This window comes from Acipenser ruthenus, chromosome 8, assembly GCF_902713425.1.
Source record: "Acipenser ruthenus chromosome 8, fAciRut3.2 maternal haplotype, whole genome shotgun sequence".
In the NCBI taxonomy this organism is placed as follows: domain Eukaryota; kingdom Metazoa; phylum Chordata; class Actinopteri; order Acipenseriformes; family Acipenseridae; genus Acipenser; species Acipenser ruthenus.
In genome coordinates, this window is record NC_081196.1 from 34,576,018 (window position 1) to 34,599,831 (window position 23,814).

At 36.4% G+C, this 23,814-nt stretch overlaps 1 protein-coding gene across 1 annotated transcript in view; it reads left to right on the plus strand.

Moving 5' to 3' along the window:
• Positions 1 to 4,609: 4,609 nt before the first annotated feature.
• Positions 4,610 to 23,814, plus strand: part of LOC117407039 (general transcription factor IIF subunit 2) — a 36,826-nt gene continuing 17,621 nt past the window's right edge. The window contains exons 1-4 of the mRNA XM_034011578.3: positions 4,610 to 4,819; positions 9,024 to 9,097; positions 9,802 to 9,820; positions 10,810 to 10,954. Of these exons, the coding sequence (XP_033867469.1) occupies positions 4,754 to 4,819; positions 9,024 to 9,097; positions 9,802 to 9,820; positions 10,810 to 10,954 (304 nt within the window). The 5' untranslated portion in view covers positions 4,610 to 4,753. The remainder of the gene's footprint in view (positions 4,820 to 9,023; positions 9,098 to 9,801; positions 9,821 to 10,809; positions 10,955 to 23,814) is intronic.

Below are 23,814 nucleotides of genomic sequence, written 5' to 3' on the forward strand. Positions count from 1 at the left end.
AGACCCTTTCAGTGGAACACAATGATTATATCAGACTACCTGGTAAATAAATACATAACTTTAAAAAGTTGTAGTATAATAGTGATAATGACAATTGCTGTGGCATGCTCCTCAGACATCATAAAGCTCCATGTTCAAATAATCCTTGTTCAAATGTATTAATTCAGGACTTCCATTATTATCTTTCAACACACCCCAACAATGCCTTATCCCTTAACAATATCTGTTTCATATCTCTCAGCAACACCTGTGCCCTGTCAGTTTTCAGAACTTAACTCAGGACTCACCCAGACCCTTTCCCTTCATCAGCCAATCCACCATCTCCTTCCCAGAGAACATACTTTTGTGTACTTTCAGTGCATGTGGTTTCCTATTATACCGCTTTGTAAGTCAGTGCTTTTAAGGGCATGGCAAATATGCCATGGCCTCTTTTTTATTAGTGATTGTTGAGAAACTCAGATTTAGACAGCATTTATTTAATCAATGAAAGGTAAAGTGTACAGCAGTACAAACATAGTATAACGTACAAAGTTAAATCCGCTCAAATGGCATAAAGATAAAAGGTGCTTTACAGTATTGAACACATTCCTCGAAGACCCACAGAGTACACAGACCTCAATCGATCTGAATTGCTTAGAGTAAGTAGCATCAACTTAGATTTTCCCAGGTTTGTGTCTCCTCTCTTTATCATATTTCCAATCAATCGGAGTGGTTACTATTGCAACTACCCTAGTTCTGTGTTTAATTCTATTTCTGATGTACTTGGTATACCCAGTGTTTTGATCTCAGTTCTGGAGCTCTCAAGTTGTAGTTGCCAGATTCTCTTACACTGTTGACATGTAACACAGGCTTGATCAGCAAAGTATATCTTTAGGTATAACAGCCAGTGCTATCTAGTCAATCAACGTAGCTTTTCTATTGCTGTACATATATTCTATTGCGGTGCATATGCACTACACGTACACAATACCTATTCAGTACATGGCACTGGCTTTTTCAATACAGCTACTTTGAATAGCTAGCCTAGAATTGATGATCTGCAACAGAATTAAAGTCAAAGCACTTTAACACAGTATGTGTGTATATATATATATATATATATATATATATATATATATATATATATATATATATATATATATATATATATATATATTTGACAAATTGCAATAGTTACCACTCACAATATGTTAGATTTAGTCTGAAAATATATACAACTAACTCTTTGCATTGGACAAATCCAGCAGTTGGTTTTAAAAGGTGGTAATCAATTACTTTTAAGCTGAATGCGGTATTTTTTATTAACTTTTTAAAGTAATCAATCACTCATTAAAGGGTCTTTTGCCCTTCCTTAATAAAAATAAATAACTGTAAGAAACTTACAATGCATATGAAGGCATTAGCTGAGATATCTCCATGAGTTTCTTACAGTTTAACATCAAAGCTTAAATCCAGATTTTGTTGTTCCTTCTTTTTAATTTTTTAACATTGTAGATTGTCCCCCTGATAGGTTCCATCATGCTACACAGTTTCAGTGAAACACAGCAGTTGCTTGATTTAGATACAACAACTTGAAAGTCTTATGCGACAGGCTGAGTGGTACACAGACAAGCCCCACTGTTCCAGTAATGGGATGACATGACACACAGTATACTGAGTGGGTTTCTCCATTACACTGGATTTGGGGTCATTTTCGTAGAAGGCTGTAATCCTTTCACTGGGATCTGAAGTATCATTCTCTTTTACATAGAGGGTACACCTTGAACGGTGTAAGGAAACTTTGATCTAAGGAAAGCAATTCTCCAAATTCAGTTCAGGTTTAATTTTATTTTCCATACTTGTTATATAAAAATAATACTCCAGGAATGTTTATAGAGTGCTGTGGTTATTTCACTCATGAGGTTGGCTGTAATAAACACACTCGACCCCTATCCTCATCTGTGAAATAACCACAGCACTCTATAAACATGCCTGGAGTAGACTTTTGATATATCAAGTATGGTGCATGGAAAAGGAAGTCTTTTGAAACCTAAATTAAAAAATTGAATTCAGAGCTTCGCATCTCTAAGAGGTGTTGTCATTCTATTGCCTCTAATACAAACCCCCTTTGTGGTCTCCATCATGCTCTTTGCTTCCTTCGACCTGCAGAGGAGGTGCGTCTAATAACAAAGGCTCTTCTCTTATCAGCGTCTGGAGCGCCTCTGGTGGCTGTGAAGACAAATCAAGACAGAAACTCAAACAGCAACTTGGTATGGGCCTGAAATATTAAAATATAACTAATGCAGTGTTCTTGTCGTTTAGATTAACTTTGGATTACTTTGTCCTTTGTCCACATCCTCGTGAAAAAATAATTGTCTCTCAAAATCATGTAAAGGCCCACACACCTGGCGCGATGCGACAAAATTAATAAAACTTATACTTTTGAAAGTATCTTTCACATGACAGGCGACGCCAGGGCAACACTGGAGCTACACAAAATAAATAGGACTGAATCCTATGTTTTGCGATTTCTTCGCGCGACAACTAAGGAATTGAGCATAGAACAGCTTCAATGCATGTGGTCCACCAGGTTGAAGAAGTATCCAAAAATAATACTTGCCGTGGAAAAATACCCAGTGCTTTGACAAAGATCATCACAATTATAAAGATACACAGATGAAAGATAATATATGGGAGTCAATTTATTGCCATATATGTTGAAATACCATCAGAAAAGACACTCATAATTTCCACATCATGTTGACGACTATGCATCAGTCTTGAATATAGTCCCAGGTCCTTTAAACGGGATTTAGCTCGCAGACAGTGCGTGCAGCCCACGATCGTATACACTGTCACTCTGCCTGCCAGCCTCCCTGAGCTTCCCGAGTCTGTTTCCATCTGTGTGGCTGCAAAGAGGAAATGTTGGCTTTAAAAAAAAAAAACCCCAATAAAACCCAAAACATTTACAATAACGAATCCTGTAGTTTAGACAGTGCATCTTTGTTTTAAAACGCTGCGTCATTCAACGTGACTATTTTATTCATTTTGCTCTGCAGACTGTATCAGCACCACTTCAAAGGCAGAAAAAAAGAACAACTTGGAAGCACCAGCCAAAACAGTGTTAATACGATTCTTGTGATTCTTTTTTAAAATAAATTTCTAATCAACTTTAACAACAACGTTATTATATAGCATTACGCGCCCTTGTTCTCTTCTGTCATTTCCTTGGCGGGTGCCTATTTGTTATCAACTTGTTGCACTAGTTTACATAATCCACAAACATGAATACTGTACTCTAATGTGTTGTGGTGAGAAAAACAGTAATAACAACCCAGCTACTGGGTGTGGTTGTTTAGAAAGTTAAGTACATTTTCTAATTTTCTAGGATATACCTACATATAGTCAATATATGTATACATATAAAGATAAAGGAGAACGTTATTAGAACGTTAAGGCGTTGAGATCGATCAAATCATACCACGCTAGTATAAAACACACCTGGCTGGATTTTATTAGAGCAATTCACATATATGGCGAATCAGCCTGGATTGCATCAACTGCATGTTTCTTGGGTAGCCTCTTGATAACCACGGATAGGTGGTGGATGCACTGCCGTTCCTATAAAAACGCTCTTAAAAAAATTAATTAAAAAAAACAAACAAACCCGGGGTATACATTGATCAAATCGACAGTTTTAACTCGACAAAAATCATTTAAATCCAAGTTTTTAAAGTCCATCGTCAGTTCAAAGACGGGTATCTGTACAGCGACACGTACAGCCACGAACCAGCAACTGCAGTTGCAAAGTCAAAAGAGTCCTGTACATAGCAACTGCATAGCGCAAATGAACATGATGTACAAACAATGATTGAAAAGAAGTAGTCAAAACCATACAAATAAATCGATTAGGTCTGTATATAACCAACCTGGACTCTTCACCGTTATGGATTGGCGAGATTCCAAAATATATGAATCGGTGTTGGGCCAGAAGTGGTACATCGTTAGTATTCAGTACATCGCACATACCATTTTATTCACGCTAAAAATAAATATCGAATCAAGCAATACACCTATTGCACTACAACACTAAGTGTAATGGAAACCAAGTATTACTGTGTAGTGTACTCTTCCAAATCACAATTAATATATATATATATATATATATATATATATATATATATATATATATATATATATGAACATGTGATTTATGTATCTATTTAAATAATTATTTATTTTTTATTCTTTAGTTATTATAAACAGACCAGGTGGAATAATTATGTAATTTTTTTATTTGTATATTTTACTAAAAATGAAGATTTTGAAGATGGCAGTTCAAAACTTCAATAACCATTATATCAGTATCGCTAAAAGAAGTTTGTTAAAGATATATATTAATGATAAATGTTTTTTTTTTGTTTTTAGTTTGAGTTGTATTTACAAAAAAGAAATAAGCTAATAATATCTATATTATTATTATTATTATTATTATTATTATTATTATTATTATTATTATTATTATTATTATTATTATTATTTAATGATTGAAGTTTAAGTGACCAAGAAATGGTTACAACAGCGCCTCTGCGGTATTTTCTAATATCGACATCGATTTAAGCGTTTAGATTTACGGATCAGAAGATGTCCATTCAGAGCCACGGTAGCTGGGAGCTTTGTTACGCATATTCTGTATTCCAAGCGGTAGTGTAGAAACACAAGGCAGTCTACACTTGTTTACTCGAAAGAATTATTCGAATAAGCCGAAACCGCAATGTCGGATAAAGGAGAAGTCGATTTAACAGGAGCCAAACAAAACACGGGAGTCTGGCTGGTTAAGGTAAGATGTGCGATTTATTATTATTTTTTTTTAGTAAGGCGCGATTTTTCAAGTACTCTGTGTGTGTTGAACAGATATGCGCTAGACTGTAGCGGTACTGTGTCTTTACAATCCATACCATTCAGGAGATTAATAATAATACCGTATATATTTTTAAACTACACTTACTTAGTTTAGGATTTTGCAAGCCTTATCGTCAATTTAAAACTATCCACGTGCATGAAGCAACATTAATGTTACAATTGATCGTACGTCGGTATGGTGCAGTATTGACAAATGCACGTGAGAATTGGAGCGAAAACAGCGTTTCTAAATGTTTGAAGTAAATGGTCAATAGTTATCCGTATCTCAACTTTACATACTACTACAATCCTCTATATCAAACGCAGTTGTGCTGTTTTTAACTTGTAGTTCTTTGTTACTTCATCACCTCTAGCTTGTTTTGTCGTAGTAGAACAATATGGGACTATTTATTTTCGCCGTCTTTTGAAGCAGTCATAAGAACTCATACGTGTATAAATATATAACTTGATTCCATTACTTCTTTGAGATTCAGATACAGGGAGGAACACGTTATATGCAATCTGACAAAACATAACGACCCTCCACGCTTGACAGTCCAGCATAGGATTGCATTATGCTGCACAATGCAATCAGGTAAGACCTCATATCATCGTATGGGTCATATAAATAGCCCTGTATCGCACAAACATCACTGATTAGATGAAACATAAACTAATAATGGCACCAATGCAACTTTGATTTGGGTATGTTCCCTGTTATTACTATACTATTATTATTATTTATTTCTTAGCAGACGCCCTTATCCAGGGCGACTTACAATCGTAACAAATACATTTCAAGTGTTACAATACAAGTAATACAATAAGAGCAAGAAATACAATAACTTTTGTTCAAGTGTGACAAACCACAATTCAATAATACAGCAGATAATAGTGATAGTTACATCAGGATATGATTAAATAGTGATAGTTACATAAGGATATGATTAAATACAAAATACTACAGGTTAAACACTTGGCAGATTACAGTATTCTGAAGTAAAGGATTAAATGCAGTAAGATAGGGGGCAGATAAGAGCAAAATAAAACACATTTAAATGAAGGGTGATAGTGTCCCAGGATACAAACAGAGGAGTTCTACAGGTGCTGTTTGAAGAGGTGAGTCTTAAGGAGGCGCCGGAATGTGGTCAGGGACTGGGCAGTCCTGATATCTGTAGGAAGGTCATTCCACCACTGCGGAGCAAGGGTGGAGAAGGAGCGGGCTCTGGAGGCAGGGGAGCGTAGCGGAGGTAGAGCCAGTCTTCTAGTGGAGGCGGAGCGGAGAGGTCGAGTGGGGGTGTAGGGAGAGATGAGGGTCTGGAGGTAGCTGGGTGCAGTCTGGTCAAGGCATCTGTAGGCTAGTACAAGAGTCTTGAACTGGATGCGAGCGGTGATCGGGAGCCAGTGAAGCGAGCGGAGTAGTGGAGTAGCATGGGCGAAGCGAGGCAGAGAGAACACCAGGCGGGCAGCAGAGTTCTGGATGAGCTGGAGCGGACGGGTGGCGGACGCAGGGAGGCCCACCAGGAGGGAGTTGCAGTAGTCTAGGCGGGAGAGTACCAGGGCCTGGACCAGGAGCTGGGTAGCATAGTTGGTGAGGAAGGGTCGGATTCTTCGGATGTTGCTCAGGAAGAATCGGCAAGTGCGTGCCAGAGTGGAGATGTGCTGGGAATACGATCATTATCCCTGTGTGACATGTGTTCAGCAGAGAATTCCATTGTAACACCATGGATACAGTTACAAGACTGCAACATGTTGCTATCACTGGGTTTACATGTTGCAATCTGGTATAACAGTATCCATTGTTCCATAGTATCCATAGTTCCACAGTATCCATAGTTCTAGTCAGATGAGTACCACTGGTCTAAATGGATAGTAAATCTGTTATGCTGAAATTCTACAAAAAAAAACAAAAAAAAAAAACGGAAAACAAGGACCGATTTCTTATAATAAATGCCTACTTTGTTAGTCTGTAATAAAGCAACATGTACTGATACCTATTAAAGTGGTTGAAACTAATAAAATTATTTCATAAATCTGAAATCTGCCATAGCTAGGTCTCAAATGTGCAGGACTGCACTAGGTTTTGTCACTTTCAAGAACACAGGTTGGTAATTAAATTGTGATTGTTAAATCAAGAAAATATCCTTGTGCACTATCCCATGCAGACCAGCATTCCCCAAATGAGGGAAAAAAAAGAGAAATAACAGGTCTACTCAGGGGTAGATCTGGGCTTGTAGCTTGACTGGTTCACTAAATTCTTCAATACACAAAATCCCTGTGACCCCACCTCACCTCAACACATTTCTATTTTGAGGAAATGTTTCTTTGGAACATATTTGCAAGTATATTTACTTAAAACACTAGGAATAAAACTATAATGAGCAAAACTTGGAGCTACTAAAATGTGAAAATAGTTTAAACATTTTAAAAAGCTTCTGCCTGTTTTTTTTCTACTTTTTGTCTATAAACTGAATCAAACTGCTGATGTACAGATGTTTTAGTTTGTTGCATCACAGATACTAAATTATTACCAATATTACTGCTGTTTTGTGGAATTCTGATTTTTCTTGACCCCCAGATTTTTAAAGGACATGTATAACCATCAACTGCTGAGTAAAGCAACCAAGAAAGCTGTGTGCGCCATTCCCTCCTAAACGACCCAACTTTATTGCCTGATGTCTTCTGCTTTGGGAATTCAAATTTCTCATGAGGCTCCCATGGCTGCTTGAAAAGCTCACAGTGCTTTGCATCTGACAGAGTGTGTGTTCTTACAATACAGTCCACTGTCATTTGGGTGGCTATTCTCAGCAGAAGTTCAGATCTAGTTAAAAAGTTTAATCATTTTTATATATTCCAAAATAGCGTTCAATATGGTAAATAGCAAACTAGGTTGGCAAAACTAAATCGAAATAATATATATGTTTTTAAACAAACATTGTCGTCTTAAAATGCTTCTAATTAGTAAACCTGCCTTTATATATATATCCCCAAATATCCTAACAAGTGCTTGACCACAAAGTAAGTTTACAAGATTTATCTATTTAAATGACAGGCTAATTTAATAATAAGGCAGTACAACTTATTTGCTAATTTACAAAAAATGGAAATAATATTTTAAAGGAGCAAAAGTTTAAAATATTAGTCTGAGCCTTGCCAGAGGCTGTTTTGGCTGCGCTTTGTGTGTTTGTTTTTTTTTTGTAGTAAACTTATTTAATTTATTTAAAACAGGATAGGAACAGGTTGACATGTGGGGCATGTTGTCCGTATCCTCCTTTGTAAAAACTTGTGATAAGTAATCATTTAATATATTTGCTATTTTTTTTTCTTCATCTATGATTTTGCCATTTGTGTCTCTTAGACATTTAACCTCCTCTTTTGAATTTTCTCTTGCTGTTATAATATTGGAAAAACATTTTGGAATTGGTTTTAGCCCCCTTAGCAGTGTTAATTTCTATCTCTCTCTTGGCCTTTTTGACTTGTGTTTGCAGTTCCAAGTACTCTTTCTGTGTACTTTGTTTTTGGTCCCTTTTAAACGCTCTGTAAAGTGCCTTTTTTCGCTGAATATTTTTTTTAATTGATCTATTAAACCATTTTGGCCATTTTGTTTTAGATTTAGATTTGTCTACTTTTGGGATGTGATTGTTTTGCGCCTCTAGTACTACATTTTTAAAAAAACAGCCATCCTCTTTCTGTGGATGTTTTCTCTATTGTACTCCAATCTACTTCTGTTAGTCTTTTTCTCTTCCACAGCAAGCCAATCAGAAGTGATAGGGGTGAGACGTAAACACTCCCTAGGTCAGCTGTCTCAGAAGGAAGAGGTTAAAAGTGAAAAAAGCACCAGCATAATATGGTTTTTAGGAACACATCACATTCAGACTATTACATACTTAAAATAGTCTTGAATGTCAAAAGTGTGGCTTGATTTTTTTTTATTTTTTCTGTTTCACGTGAACCGATGTGAACTAGTCTGAATCTGCGCCTTCTACTGTATTATTATTTAAACATTTTTTTAATGCAATTATACAAAAAGATACTTGCTATAGCATGGATAAGCATCACCTGAGTCTGGAGGTTTATTATTTGTTAAGAATTGATTTATTTTTTCATAGTTTAGTGACATGAGTTTGTTTTCTCCTTCATAGGTTCCAAAGTACCTTTCCCAGCAATGGGCCAAATCAACAGGAAGAGGAGAAGTGGGAAAGCTAAGGATCGCCAAGTAAGGCCCTGTCCACACTATGCATATTAAACCACACTAGTGATTAAACCCTCTTTCAAATGGGTTAATACAGTTACTATCTACACTACAGTGTCTTTAGAACTGCACTTGAAACCATCTCCTGAGATAGTCTCGAGGGTGGTTCAGATTAATCTGCGTTATTTAGTGAAGTTCATTTACTTGTATTGTGGACCAGTTTAAGAGTATGTGAAACAGTATGGAACATTTGAAAATACATTTAAAAAATAATAAAAAGCCCCAAATGTTTATTTAGCTCAAAGAAAAATAAAGAATATGTCTTGTATGAGGCTGTACTGAGCTGGGACATTCCAAAGAGGAATTATGATCATGGCTTCTACAGTAGATTTTATTAAATGTAATGATCAAATATGGACAAAATAACTAATTATTGGAATATCACAATTGTGGTAAATAATGACTGCCAAACTACTAAGTGCATCCTGATTTTAATGTTTTTTGCAGGATGTTTTAGATTCTCATCCGTAACTTAAACACTTAATAGTGCCGAAATTTAGGAATATTAAAATAAATGTCATAAATTCACTGCCAAACGAAAAAGACTTCTAGTCAAAACATTTGTCATTGAATTTAAGTTTCTATTACATTGATATTGTGCTTAGTGTTTTGAAAGCCTCGGTTGTGAGTCAGTATTAACACAAGGTTTCTTTACTTCTGTTTTGCAGGAATCAAGGAAAAACAGAGGTAAGAAGTGAATCGGACGATAGGCGCTGATAAAATGAAAGAAAATGGGTTTTAAAATAGTGGTTGGAATTACTTTAAGGAAAGTACTTTATTGCATGGTGTTTTGTTAGCCACTGAATGTCACTGTTGTCAAATGTAATTATAATTAATTATAATTGCTGGCAGTTTAGCAACCCTTTCTTATTTATATTGTCACCATAGCCAGTGATTTGTATCGGGTGATTAAGCAGAAAGAAACTAAATTAAAAACAGAAACTGAGTGCGATCCACAGATGATGGAATATAAAACACAGCATTATTATATCAGAGAGAACCTCCATCCCTTTCCCTCAGGCTTTTGTCATGAGTTCCATTCTGCATGATTAATCTGTAAGAGTACTGAAAATGCTTGCCAATTCTTATAGGTAAATTGTTTACATTTGTCTGTAACTTTGAACAGCTTGCAGTCCACTGGCAGACTCAGAAATGCGGAAATGTCGATTTACTGTTACATTTTAATTGCTTCACAGTAGACAAATAAGGTAATTAGCTACTGCTGCTGTTGAGAAAAGGGGACAGTCTGTGCAGCTTAGTGGAGTCAGCGTGTTGGAAAGGTTAACCTTGTTTTAAATATAGCTGGGACTGGCATTTTAAAGACCTCCTAAAATGCTTAATTTCAGAAGACTTATATTTAAAAAAATTGAAGTAGTCGGTTATATAAAAAAACAGCTTTTCAATAATTATATATATATATATATATAAATAAAATTACACAGCTAAATCTGAAGTCATAGACAAACCCTGTTTGTTATTCCATGACATGTCTCCCAAAAGCATTTACCAATACATGAAGCTTCTGTATTTTCTGTTTCACCATCAAGCTGTAATTGCTTAGCGTAACTTACTGTTTGCACCTCATTGAAAATGTAGCAGTTAGTAAATGAAATTGGAATGCTATGGTTAATTGATTGCTGCAGTAAATTGACCATGATGTAATTGATTTCCCCCAGGTATCCTTCACACTAAATGAAGAGCTGACTAATATTCAGGATACAGGAGAAAAGGCTACCACAGTCAAAGCACCGCGTGACCATCCCTTTACAATGCAGAGCGTGGGAGGACAGACCCTGGCAGTCTTTACAGAAAGCTCCTCAGGTAAATCAAAAGCCTCCTCTTGTTAGTAGTGCAGAAGAAAAGGTCATTATCAAGGTCACCTCGGGGGATTTATTGTTATTTAATGTGTATTTTTTTTGAAAGGCAGCAGTTGATAGAAATTAATCATGTCTATTTCTTGCCAGGTCTACTGTGGCTCTCAAGTAAGTGCGCATTATACTTGTGACAACTTGCCTTGCCCTCTACAAATAATGGACATGAAAGCACTGTATCTAGACAGACCTTCAAATTCCAAAAGGTTACAGCCGGGTTTCAAATATGTTAACAGCATAAAACACGACATTTGAAAATTGACTCCAGGTTTTTGAAATTCTCTCTAACAGAGCTTTATGATGTCATTAAACAGCAGAAGCATTTGGCTCTCGTAGACCCCATTTTAACACTTGCGATTTAAGGTGACCCAGAGCTGCCTCAGGGCTTTTCTAATATGTGGACGCTTCAAAAAAGAAAAGGCAGCCCAGGGCCGGCCTAGATTTAGGCCACGATTTCGATGTGGCCCAGGGCCTGCAATCCAGGACCAGGGCCAGCCTAAGGGGCGCATTTTCGTATCACGTGACCAATTTGATTATGTGGCTCAGTTGACACGCCCGTACTCCCACACGTGCGAAAGGTAAATAGAAAGGTGAATGCTCTGCTAGCCAAGACGGCAGTGGATCAATATTGAATGGTAATTATTTCTGCATCATACAACTTTAATTATAAAAAATATTAAATTAAAAAAAAAATCTAGTGGGTTCAAGTTGTTTCTTTCACATAACATATGAGCTGCAGTGCATTCACAATGAAGCTTAATTTGTCATAAATACCTTTTCTTCCTGTTATTTAGTAACTAAGCGATCAGTAAACTGCAGGATTGTGGGTCTCAATAATGATCAGTAATGCTGGTGACTTGGCATATTCAGTTACCATTGTTTATTTTGCATGCAATGATATACATAGCTGCAAAAATGTGTGTCTTTACATTAAAATGGCGATCATTTCTTTTAGCTGCTTGCTTTTACACACACAAAAACTTACTGTTCTCATCCACAAATATTAACGTTGATGCACCATGTGAGGATGAGACCCTACTGATATTTCAATGCCTGTTATTATTGTTAATGTTATTCTACTGGCGATTAGAGCAGTGGTTTATTATGTATCGTGCATTTTGTTGAGCAAAGTGTATTTGATATGTGACGGTGTATTGCTGTATTTAGATTAGGCCGCTTTGCTGAATGAAGTTGCCGTTGGTACGTATGGAACAAGGGTTTTGTTACAGTCATATGTTCGGTAATCTTCCAAGAGAAGGGGTAATGCTGATGTGCAGTCTTTACTTGTAATGGTTAGGGACTAGAGAATAATAACGAGTAAACAATAGAATAGATTAACGATCATGTTTGTAAACACAGACGGTATTCATGCAGGATAAACAAATGCGTATAAATGAGAAGAAACGTGTAATGTAAAATATATGAATGTTTCAGTCCAATTTTATGAACCTTTTAATGCATCAGTGACTTGAATTTGTCCTGCAGTGACACCATAAAATATCTATATGTAACATTTCAAATAATCTCATTTTGATAACAAAATTGTTTATCTTCATCCTTGACTACTCCTGTTTCTAGATCATTGACTATCTTTTGATTATCAAGTGAAATGAGACAGAATTTGCTGTTATAATGGTGAAACTCAGGTGTCTCCCACTAAATTTTGAGTAAGATTTCCTGTGATTTTTCTGCACATTGTTAAAAATCCATGAATTTACTTGTGTGGTATAATGACATTACCTGCCACATACTCTACAGTTATTTTCATATTTCTTTGGACTCAACCTTTTTTGCCCTCTCATAAGCGTCACCCCAAAGGACACCATGTCACACCAAAGGAAGAAACAAGAAGCAGTGAGATTTTTCCCTTTCAAAAATATTTTATGAAACTTTCAAAAGTCTGTGAACACCATACAATCTTTTAAATGTAACAATTCAACAAAAGAACTTGAAATGTGTAAAACACCATTTATACTGGTTTATTATGAGAACATGTCCACTGGTGTGACCGCTGTGTCCTCTGGAGTGACATGAAAATGGTGTCACACCAGTGGACATATCTGTTACACCAATGGACTTCTCATGATGTTTGGCCATTTTGGGGCCTTGTGGTGATTCTCAAGCATCCCATTTTAACTCACTGGACTCCTTTTCTCATTGGTTTTCATAGTTTAATGATTAAAAAGGTTTACTTTTTTTGCATTCTCATTTAAAAGGTGTCACACCAAAGGACGTAACAGATGGATGCAAAGGGCAGTGCTAGAAAAGTGCAGTATTTCGATACATTTATGATAAAAAACTCACCCTCTGGCCACACCATGTGCTCCAGCGATGTCGTCTATACTTCCTGATTTGAGTAAGGACGCTCTTCTCTGCAATGGTGTCCAAGTAAATACACGTTTTAAAATCACATTATGGTGTCACACCGTGGGACGTCCTCTTTGCGGACAACACATAACCTATCGTAACGATTTAAAAATGTCATGTATAGACTTGAGGAATATCATTCTTATAAATACACTTCTGTGTTGATATGCCAGGAATTTGAGAGTGGACTTTTACTAATTATTCTTAAAATGATCAATGTTTTTCCAATTTTGTGGCTCTTCATAACAGTCACACCAGTGGACATTGATCATGTTTAGTTCAAAATTCCCCCCAAAATTGTTGTGCATTTTGCAACTTTTCATATAGTTTAGATTAAATACAAAAGCCTTTTACTATATGACACAGTTTTAATCAAAATAAAATTAAGTTATAATTGTTTTTTGCTCCATGGAACGCAAAAACAACACGCCACGTCAACTACCCATATATATATATATATAGTTAGACAGCAGGGAGGGAGTTAATTCCTCTCTGCAGAAAACATGTTCATATACACATTTTGTTTAATTAGTTTTGTTAATTGTTTTATTGTTTAATTATTTTTATTAATTGTTTGATTAGTAATTATCCCCTGCACTTGGCTATCCTTGTAAATTAGAACCAGGTGCAGGGTATTTAAACGAAGCAGCCAGTCTGTTCAGAGCTGCTGTGTAGAAGGAGACAGGTGGTGTGTTCTGTGTCCAAGCATTCAATTGAAAAAGTAAGTGTTGTGTTAAAACTGTGTGGTCTATTTTTGTGTATACCAGGTAAACGGCTTAGCCGTCCTGCAGGCTAGTCAGGGACCAGCATACTGTGTAGTAAGTGCTCTGAAGGAGCTATGTGTTTGTTTTGTTTGCTTTGTTTTTGTGTTTGTTTATTATTAAAGAAAAAATAGCACGTCAGCGCTGGAAAACTCAATTTCTGTGTCCTGGGTCAGTGTTTTAAAGGGGCAAAGAACCTGAGTTGGTGCAGTTGTGTTACTATTTATATATATATATATATATATATATAATATGCATATATATATATATAATATGTATATATATTTTTATGTATACTGTAAAATTGCTACTGTGCTGCATTGAAAAAATATTCTGTGTGCAGGCTATCGTTCCATAAAAAACAAAAAAAAAGCAATTTTACGCCACCTTTTAGGCCTGCTTTTCAGTCACATACAGTGAAGTCAAAATTGCTATTTTTGTTGTACACTCAAGCTATATGAAAATACGAGTAGAAGATTAATATGAGGTAAAAGTACAGAATGTCACCTTTTATTTCTGGTGGTTTCAAGACATAAGTGTTTTACAAACTAAAACAGCACTTTTAGAGTTCCATCCCCCCATTTTATTGTATTGCATAAGTATTGGGACAATTCAACTTAAAGTAAATATAAGAAGTATAAAAGTTAGTATTACATGCAATTGCAATAACAGCAGTGAGTCTGCGACCCATTGACATCACCAAACTCTTGGTATCGTCCTTTGAGATGTTTTGCCAAGCCTTTACTGCAGCCATTTTCAGATGTTGCTTGTTTTGGGGAGTTTCTGACTTGAGTCTCCTCTTCAGCAAGTGAAATGCATGTTCAATTGGATTTAAATCAGGAGATTTGACTTGGCCAGTCCACTTTTTTCCCTGATGAACTGCGTTGGCAGTGTGTTTTGGGTCATTGTCCTGTTACATTGTGAAGCGCCCAATGAGGTGGCATTTTCTTGTACATTGGTAGCCAAGATGCTTCTGTACACTTCTGAAGTCATTCTGCTGCTGCCATCATTCATTACATCATCAATAAAGATGAGTGAGCCCGTTCCAGAGGCAGCCATGCATGCCCATGCCATGACACTACCTCCACCGTGCTTCACAGATTAGGTGGTATGCTTTGGATCATCTGCAGTTCCTTTTTTTTCTCCACATTTTTGCCTTCCCATCACTTTGATAAAGGTTCATCTTTGTCTCATCTGTACATAAAACTCTATTCCAAAACTCTACTGGCTCATCTCTATACTTTTTAGCAAATTCTAATTTGGCCTTTCTGTTTTCTGTTTTTGGTGCTGATCAGAGGTTTGCATCTTGCAGGGCAGCATTAGCAATTCTGCTGCCAAAGTCTTCTGCGAACAGTAGATTGTGACACTTTCAACCCAGCATTCTGGAGGTTGTTGGTGATTTCACTGACACTTATTTTAGGGTTGTTTTTCACAGCTCTGGTCATTTTTCTGTCATCAACTGCTGTTGCTTTCCTTGGCCGACCTGGTCGTTGCCGATTGCTGAAGACACCAGTGGTTTCTTTCTTTTTCAGGACATTCCAAACTGTTGATTTGGCTATGCCCAACTTTTGTGCTATGGTTCTAATTGAGTTCCTCTTTTCTTTTAGCATCCAAAATCGCTTGCTTTTCTTTCATAGACTCCCTAGTCTTCATGTTGGATTATGCCTACTGACACCAAACGCAGACTCCAAAGGCAAAAGCAAAGGATAGAACTGAGACTACACATTCAAAGCTCTTTTATGTGTGAACAATCAATGCAACAGGAAACACCTGATCAATTAGAAACACCTGTGAGCCAAATGTCCCAATACTTATGCTCACATAAAATGGGGGGATGGAACTCTGAAAGTGCTGTTATTCTTAGTTGGTAAAACAAATATGTGCTGAAACAGCCAGAAATAAAAGGTGACATTCTGTACTTTTGCCTCATATTCATCTTTTAATCATATTTTTTATATTGCTTGAGTGTACTGAAAAAATAGCAATTTTGACTTCACTGTCCCAATACTTATGGAGGGCACTGTATGTGAACACGTCAAGGTGCATTAAACCACAAATGTGACCGGGGTTGCAGACCTACATATGCGGCGGTCCTGGGCCAGCACAATAGTGTGAACGGGGTCATAGTGATAGGTCCTAATTTCCATGAGTTTTACTACCCACCCACTGACTCTTATGAGGGACAAAACCATTGGATTGATTCCAAGCTGAATAGGTTTTACCTTCAGCAAAGTCAGCAGGCTCTGTAAACGCAATTATTTGTTACTGCTAACTCACAGTAGACACTAGATTGACGTTGGGTGATGCATTTTCTGCTTGGCCATAATTTAGATGCTAAATTCGAGCCACAGAACCTCAACAGGATGGGCTTCACAACACTGTAAAATCACTAAATAAATGGGAATAAAATAAAACAAACTGAACAGGTACTCCTGTGAGCTAAATGCAGTGACTCTGTACACTGCAGGGAAATGATGCCCAAAAAGCAACCGGACAAAAGTACCAGGAGAAAAATGAATGTGGGTGGAGCAGTGAAGTGTGTGTGTGTGTGTCTGACTTCAAGATGATGCTGAAAGGAACCTCATGTAAAATGGATGTAGGTTATCATGGTAACAAAATAACAAAGATGAAAGCCTGCATTAAGAAGGCAGTGGGTGCTTTCTGTAAGCGTGAAAAAGGGGTACTGGTCTCTTCAGACGATCTTTGATAAAGATTTTTGACATTTATCAGGATGAATGTCACTTTTGTTGCCTTCATTAATAGAACATGACTGGGTACCATCTGTTTGTTTTTTTCTTTAGACAATTTTTTCAGTGGGAGTAAATGAAGTGATAGAGTTTTGTTTTTTACTGTGTGTGAATGTGTTGGTGGGGGGCAGGTGTGTGTAAATCAGTAGTAATTTACACCATAGTGGGTTTTCCTTTGCTTATCGCCGAAAGTGACTGATTTGGGATCAGCTCTGATTAGCAGCATTGATGATGCTCAATCAGTTCCTTAGGCCTGTGAGTGGTGTCCTGTTGTGTTCAGTATACAGAGAAAGAAATCGGCCCTGCAGGCTAGTGTTGGGGTGGTTGCTGTAATTGTAGCAAAATCATGACGTTTATTTAAAAATTCTACTTAAAAAAAAAAAAAAAAAAAAAAAAAAAAATTGACCTATACGGTGTGGTAGTTGTAAAAAAACAATGTTTAAACTTTAAAAAAATGGGGAAACAAACATCGGGGTAACCACTTTTGAGTCTGCTTTGTGTAGTTTTGTCTTTTAAAAGATTCCAGGTTCACTAAATATTTAAATGGTAGCAAATTAGATCAGCCACTATTTACATCCATTGAATAGAGCCCATTGTCCCGAATGCATTGGGGAGATCTTCATTGACCTTCTAAATATTAGGACACTCTCTGGCATTTTACACGTTTTTGCAGTTCACAAATAAAATGGGGAGTGGGGGGTGGGGGAAGGTGGAAAACTGTAGTGTTTTCGCACATACTTGATGACTTGTGACCTTTTAGGATATTTTTCTCCTGTTGAACTGTAACTTGATTGAGACCATAGGCACCTAACCCATAGAGCACAGGGGAGGCACACTATATATTTGGCCCCTCCACTTCTTTTGCTCTGCGTAAACACACTATTATTCTATGTTTTGTTACAGTAATGCAAAAACGTTATTTTTTACAGTTGGTTATTAGTTATCAACATAGAAAATGATGTCAAACTCAGACAAAACTGTATGAACCCTGTATTTACTATATCTGATTGAGTTAAGCAGAGATTATATATATGTATTTTTACAGCTGAGGTTTTATAAAATGAATATGTGAATTGGGCATACATGTAAAAGGTTTGATCAGTAACATTTTAAAAACTATGTTTGTTAACTAGCCTTATGTGAGATTTATCAGGTTGATCCATCTGGTAAAATGACAAGTTATAAGTGAAGTCATTTTTGTATTTCTTTTTCTACAGATTCAAGTTCAAATTTGCTTCTGAAAGTAGTTAGCCAAGCTTTTAAATTGAATTTCTAATTGAATATATGCAGCTTTGTACTTCAAAATCTGTACATACTGAAATACAGAAGATAAGCAAAGAACCAAAAGATGTCCAACACAGGAATAGGGGCACCAGCAGTAATACTGCTAAAATAAAGTATCAGTTAACAAAATAATCCGAGTAAATCTGATATGTATTGCCATCATTTAACAGATCTCATAAAAGTAACTGATTTTATCATATAGGAAAATGTGAGGGTAGGAAATCTTCAGTGTGGAATTATTTTGTTAGCTCTGTTTTCCTAAGTTTAAGAATAGTTCTCATTGACTTTTTTTTCATATTAATTTGCAATCCTTTGCAATGAATTGCATACTTTAATCAGTAGAATCGTCTTTTTTAATGGAAAGAGAAATTGATGAAGTGATTAGCTAGATGTTGGGAAGTTGTTTGAAGGTCTACAGTATGTTAATAATTGATGACTACAGACACTATTGCTGGTATCTTTCGCTAAGCTGTGTCTGCTTCTTGTATGCTGCATAATTGCACAGTAATAATTCTTGTTCAAAGAAACATTTTTCTATCCCTCTGTTTTTCTATTTGTGTCGGATTTGCTTTTATATATTTTTGCCAAAGCAGTTTGATACTGTGTAATTTATTAGTGCAGAGACACGACTGTGTCTGCTTATATTTGAATAATTTTTGTACAATTGATTTATCTATAAACCTTTTGTTGAATCGGTGCAAAAGATTGGTTTGCATGCTCTATTCTGTTTTAACTACACCTCATATCAATGAAGCAGTAGGTTATGATGATCTATGTGTAATTGCTCCACTCACTCACATTTCAGCCTCTGTTTGATTCCCTTTGATCTGTGACTTCAGTGCATAAATCTATCCTTTCATAACCAAGGGCCTTCATTTTAGCTCATATGATGTTCTCACTTGCTACGTTTCAACCTGTCGCCCAGACCATTTTTGAATGCGATTTGAAGCCAGTCCTGTTTGTTTCCATCAGTCATAGTTTTGCAGTGGGACTTAGAATTGCAGGTTGGCAGAAACTGGGGAGCATAGCCAATGCCATGTGAACATAATTGTGTTATATGCCACAGTAAATAATTAAGAAGACACAGTAAATGCTGCTTAATTGTAAACCCCATAGGTTAAGCACTAACAGCATTGGTACAACTAAGACAGGTTTGTTTAGGTATTTCTATTAAATTAAAATGTGTTGTACAGCTTTACTAAAAATATGCTCCTTGATTACGACTTGAACTTTTCGGGTTTTATTTTCCAAATCTACCTCCCTTTAAATGTTAATTAGTAGTCGTTAAGCTGTCTCTGCATCTTAATGAAGAGAAATATACTAATTAAAGACTGGGTTTAAGAATTGTTTTCTTTTTCTACAAATCAAGGAGCTTTTGAGTGATGGACCTGCTATCAGTGTACACATACTGGGTATTTTATGCTGTTAAAATAAATGTTGCGTTCTGTTACCCAGAGTTTGCTGTGCCTGCTGCTCTTTCTGACATCGCGCGCAGCTTCTAGAGAAACGCCGTCTCCAAACCTTGCAGCGCAGCACAGTGAAGAGCTTGAAAACAACAAAGCTTGAAAACACAGCACAACATTCCCTAATAACACTTGCAATGCATTATGACTTCAAAGTTATGACTTTAAGGCTATGACATTATTATTATTTATTGATTTTGTTTTATCTTACTTTATTATTTATCTGATCACCAATTGCCATGACAACACACTTTCTTTCTTTCTTTATTTATTTATTTATATATTTATTTATGTAGTACTTCTTTTAAGGTAATAAATAAATAAAATTGTCTAGGGATTTTTTAAAAACTATTATTATTTTACATCTCATTAAATTATGTGTGTGTGTAGATTATATAAATGGGTATAACAGAAAATAGGAGGCACTTTTTTACACAGAGAATTGTGAGAGTCTCAAACCAACTACCCAGTAACGTTGTTGAAGCTGACGCCCTGGGATCCTTCAAGAAACAGCTTAGAGATTCTAGGAACAATTAGCTACTAACAACCAAGTGAGCAAGATGGGCCGAACAGCCTCCTCTCATTTGTAACCTTTCTTATGATAAGATGTCGTTTGCCTCCACTAACAAGGGGGCAGCAGTAGTTTTAGTGGTTATTTGCATTACGATTAGCAGGTCACTCGTGATCTCTGCATCGTCTCTGTGGTTCACAGCCGCAGCCAGTCTCCTGCAGTAACTTTTCAGAGCTGCGCTGGGCTGTGCAGAATCTGCACAGATTTCTGTGGGTGGAGTTGAGTGAGGTCACGCAGCAGCCCTCGAAGAACGCGCATCTCCGCGATTCTGTGCAGAACTGTGGAAATCTGCGCTATAAGAACACGACCAGAATCTGTCTGGACAACTCTGTTAAACAAGTGAAAATAACAAAAGCACAGCAATAAACTAGGCGACAGCAAGAATTAAATGCAATTAGGATCAGCGATGAGCAATTCATGTAATTTCTCACATCTGTTTGAAATAAAAATTAAGAGAAACTGACTCAGGATCAGTCAAGATATGAAAGTAAAAACAAGTGAAATTGTTTTGTAATTAACAGCCTTTTCTGAATTAGGAAACGGCTTCAAATAAGTTTAAAGGGATGTCGTGATCAAAAATAAAACCCCAAAACTTCAAGCCCTATCCCTAATTTAGGAGGTACTAACTTTAAACTAAGGTTTTTCTGCAGTCTCAATGTGAGGGGGGAGGGGATTCAAAACAAGGTTAAATCAAGATGACCAGATTAATTTGAATAAATCGTGCACTTTGATTAACGAGCATCTCTTGTGTACTACCCTATAAAAATCACCATAGTATTCTCAGGGTTTCCATATTTCAACTTGTGATGTGCAATTAGGCAGTGTTTGTTATAGTAATTAATCACAAATTTATTGCATCTAAAAAAAACTATTTGTTAGGGTGGTTGTTGTTGTTAATTCCTATGCAACAGAATCGCATTCTTCTTTAGATGGGCAGTCAGAAAGAAAAATCTGACGGTAGCAGTTTGGGTAAGTGTAGTGAGCCTAAGCTGCTTTGATCCCTTTGGGTTTTAATTAGGGTTCTGTGTTTTTGCTTTTTATTTTTGAGTAATGCACAAAATACTGTAATACAGCACATACCCTTTTTAGAGTAATACAAAACAAAATAAATTAACTGGTTAGTAGTGCAGCAGGTTGCTGGTAAAGGTGGAGGCTTGGCTGCTTTGTGATTTTATATCTGAAACAAAAACACATTGGAAATGTGAAAAAACGTCGAGTTATCAAAAGTGCCCAGCCATTTAAAGTGGAGATATCAAAAACACAAGCCAAGTTTCAAGAAAACATAGGGGCAACCTTGCCCAGCACAAAGCAAATAGGCACAACTGTAAAACCAATGAGGGCCAAGGTTACCCAAATTGTTTTTAACTTGGCTTGTGTTTTTGATGCAAGTTCGATCCGCTTTTATTGTGCCTGAAAAACACAAGCCAAGTTAGTAGAAACAATTGGAGTTTTTTCACATTTCCAATGTGTTTTTCTTTCAGATATCACTTCTTTTTTCATTTATAACGCACACACACATTACTGGAATAACAAAATTGTTCAACCTATATTGAGGCAGTGTATTTCTGTTTGGATAGAGTAAATGTAAATAGTAGCCTAGTCTGGTGAAAGGGTTAAGATGTGAATCTGTGTGGTGTAGCGGTTATGTAGTTGGAGTGAAAGTATGACTAATCACGGTTCAAATTCTGCCTTATATATATATATATATATATATATATATATGCAATAAGGCCTGGCTGGGTGTCCATATATGTCGAATATACGGGGCTCAACCCTCCCGAGAAGCCAGTATATTCAGCATAAATGTGTGCAAAAGTATGTATGTTCAATGAAAGTGTCATTTATATCAACTCAATTTTTTCACACAAAACACAATTTTAATTACACACAATTTTATTTTTATTTTTTTAAGTTTGCAATGTAAACCCCACGTGGGAATCGAAACCGAAGACATGCTTCCAATGCAGCTTGCAATACAGACGCCCTAGCGTTCACGCCACAGAGTTTGTAACAAAGTTTGTTCACAACATTTGCAAGTAGTATAGCAGCGAAATTACAGTTTTTAACAAGTAACGAGATGAACAAGATTTTGTAAATAATAATGATGATGTATTATCCCGATTGTATTGAAAGCTTTCATCTGATTTTGCAACCTATCATAATAAGCATGATTTACTATATTGTAACGTTTTCATGTTTAGGAAGTAGTACTCAGGGAGACTGTGTTGAATTCTCAAAATGTTTGTTTTATTTGAAACTACAGAGAATTTCTGTCAGGGGCCGGAATTCACGGCACCAAAATAATAACCCTACATTTTAGTCTTGTCACTTTCACTGCATATACTTTCTGGTTACAGCTCACACGTTCGCTCAGTCCCACCCACAGTTTCTCATTTAAGTTCAGTGCTGGACTGCCTCCAGTCTCCAGTGTCATGCACCCCCTTATTATATAACCTCCCATCGCCCCGCTGTCCGGCTCATCAACCAATCACGTCCATGCTCTGCAACCCCCGAAAACAACACACATTCTCCGCACTCATTCACTCACTCCCCCTTCCCATGCTGAGTAACGGCGTGACCTGTTCCCCTTACAATACATGTAACATAAGACAGACAAGACAAACTGAACAGACAACAAGTCCTGCAACAAAGCAATTGTCTGGGCCGTTACAATATATTTTTTTAATTTGAAAGTAAAAATATATGAAAGCATGATGGCCTTTATGTACAAAAATCTTCACTAATATACAATTGAATAAGAACTGTTGAGTATTTATTTTCGTTTCATACAGTATTAAATGGCAGTGTTTATATGATGGTGAAAAAGAAATAAATAAATATCAAGGTAGATAAAGAAAGAAATGTTTATGTATTGATTTATGTATTAATTTATTTCAATATTTATTAATGTTTTACTTTTGCCAAATATATAGGCTATCCTTCAGCATAGCTAATTCTCAGAAAAATGTACGTTCCTTTTTGTCCAGTGGGGACCACAAATAGCGTTACTCTCATCAACCAGAGAGAAACCGTACTTTGCGCCAATAGAGACCACAATGAGCGTTACACTGACAGGAAACCAAAATTTTTCAGAGCTCAAGATCAGAATCTCAAAATGATGATGATAATGAAGATGAATGATGACTCGAGGAATCTCCAAAATATAATAAAATCTCAAAGTCTCAGCTGACTGACTTCATCTTTCAAAATACTTCTTGTCTCAACTAATCGTGTAGCACTGACAGTATAACACAACACACTTGCAAACTGAAGGTTATAGTTTCAAATCCCACAGATGCCAGATGTTCCATTTTAAAACAGAAATAAATAATGTAATATAAATGATTATTGACAAAACAAGTTAATTGTCATTAAACTTGAATGTCCTGTAATGTACGTATGCGTGGATAAAAGTGCCTTGGGTCTGCAACGAAATACTTTGGTAGAAAAAGAAGGACATTTTACCTTACTTTGGCGACTTATTTCTCTTACTGTAAGACCGGTATTGCCTTTTTTGTTCTACATATCACCTAAGAGTGTTGGGAATTACAAATTAAAAGTGAAATGGTGCTTTTGGCTGATTTACTTTTGCTGCGCCAGTACCCTGAAAACACATA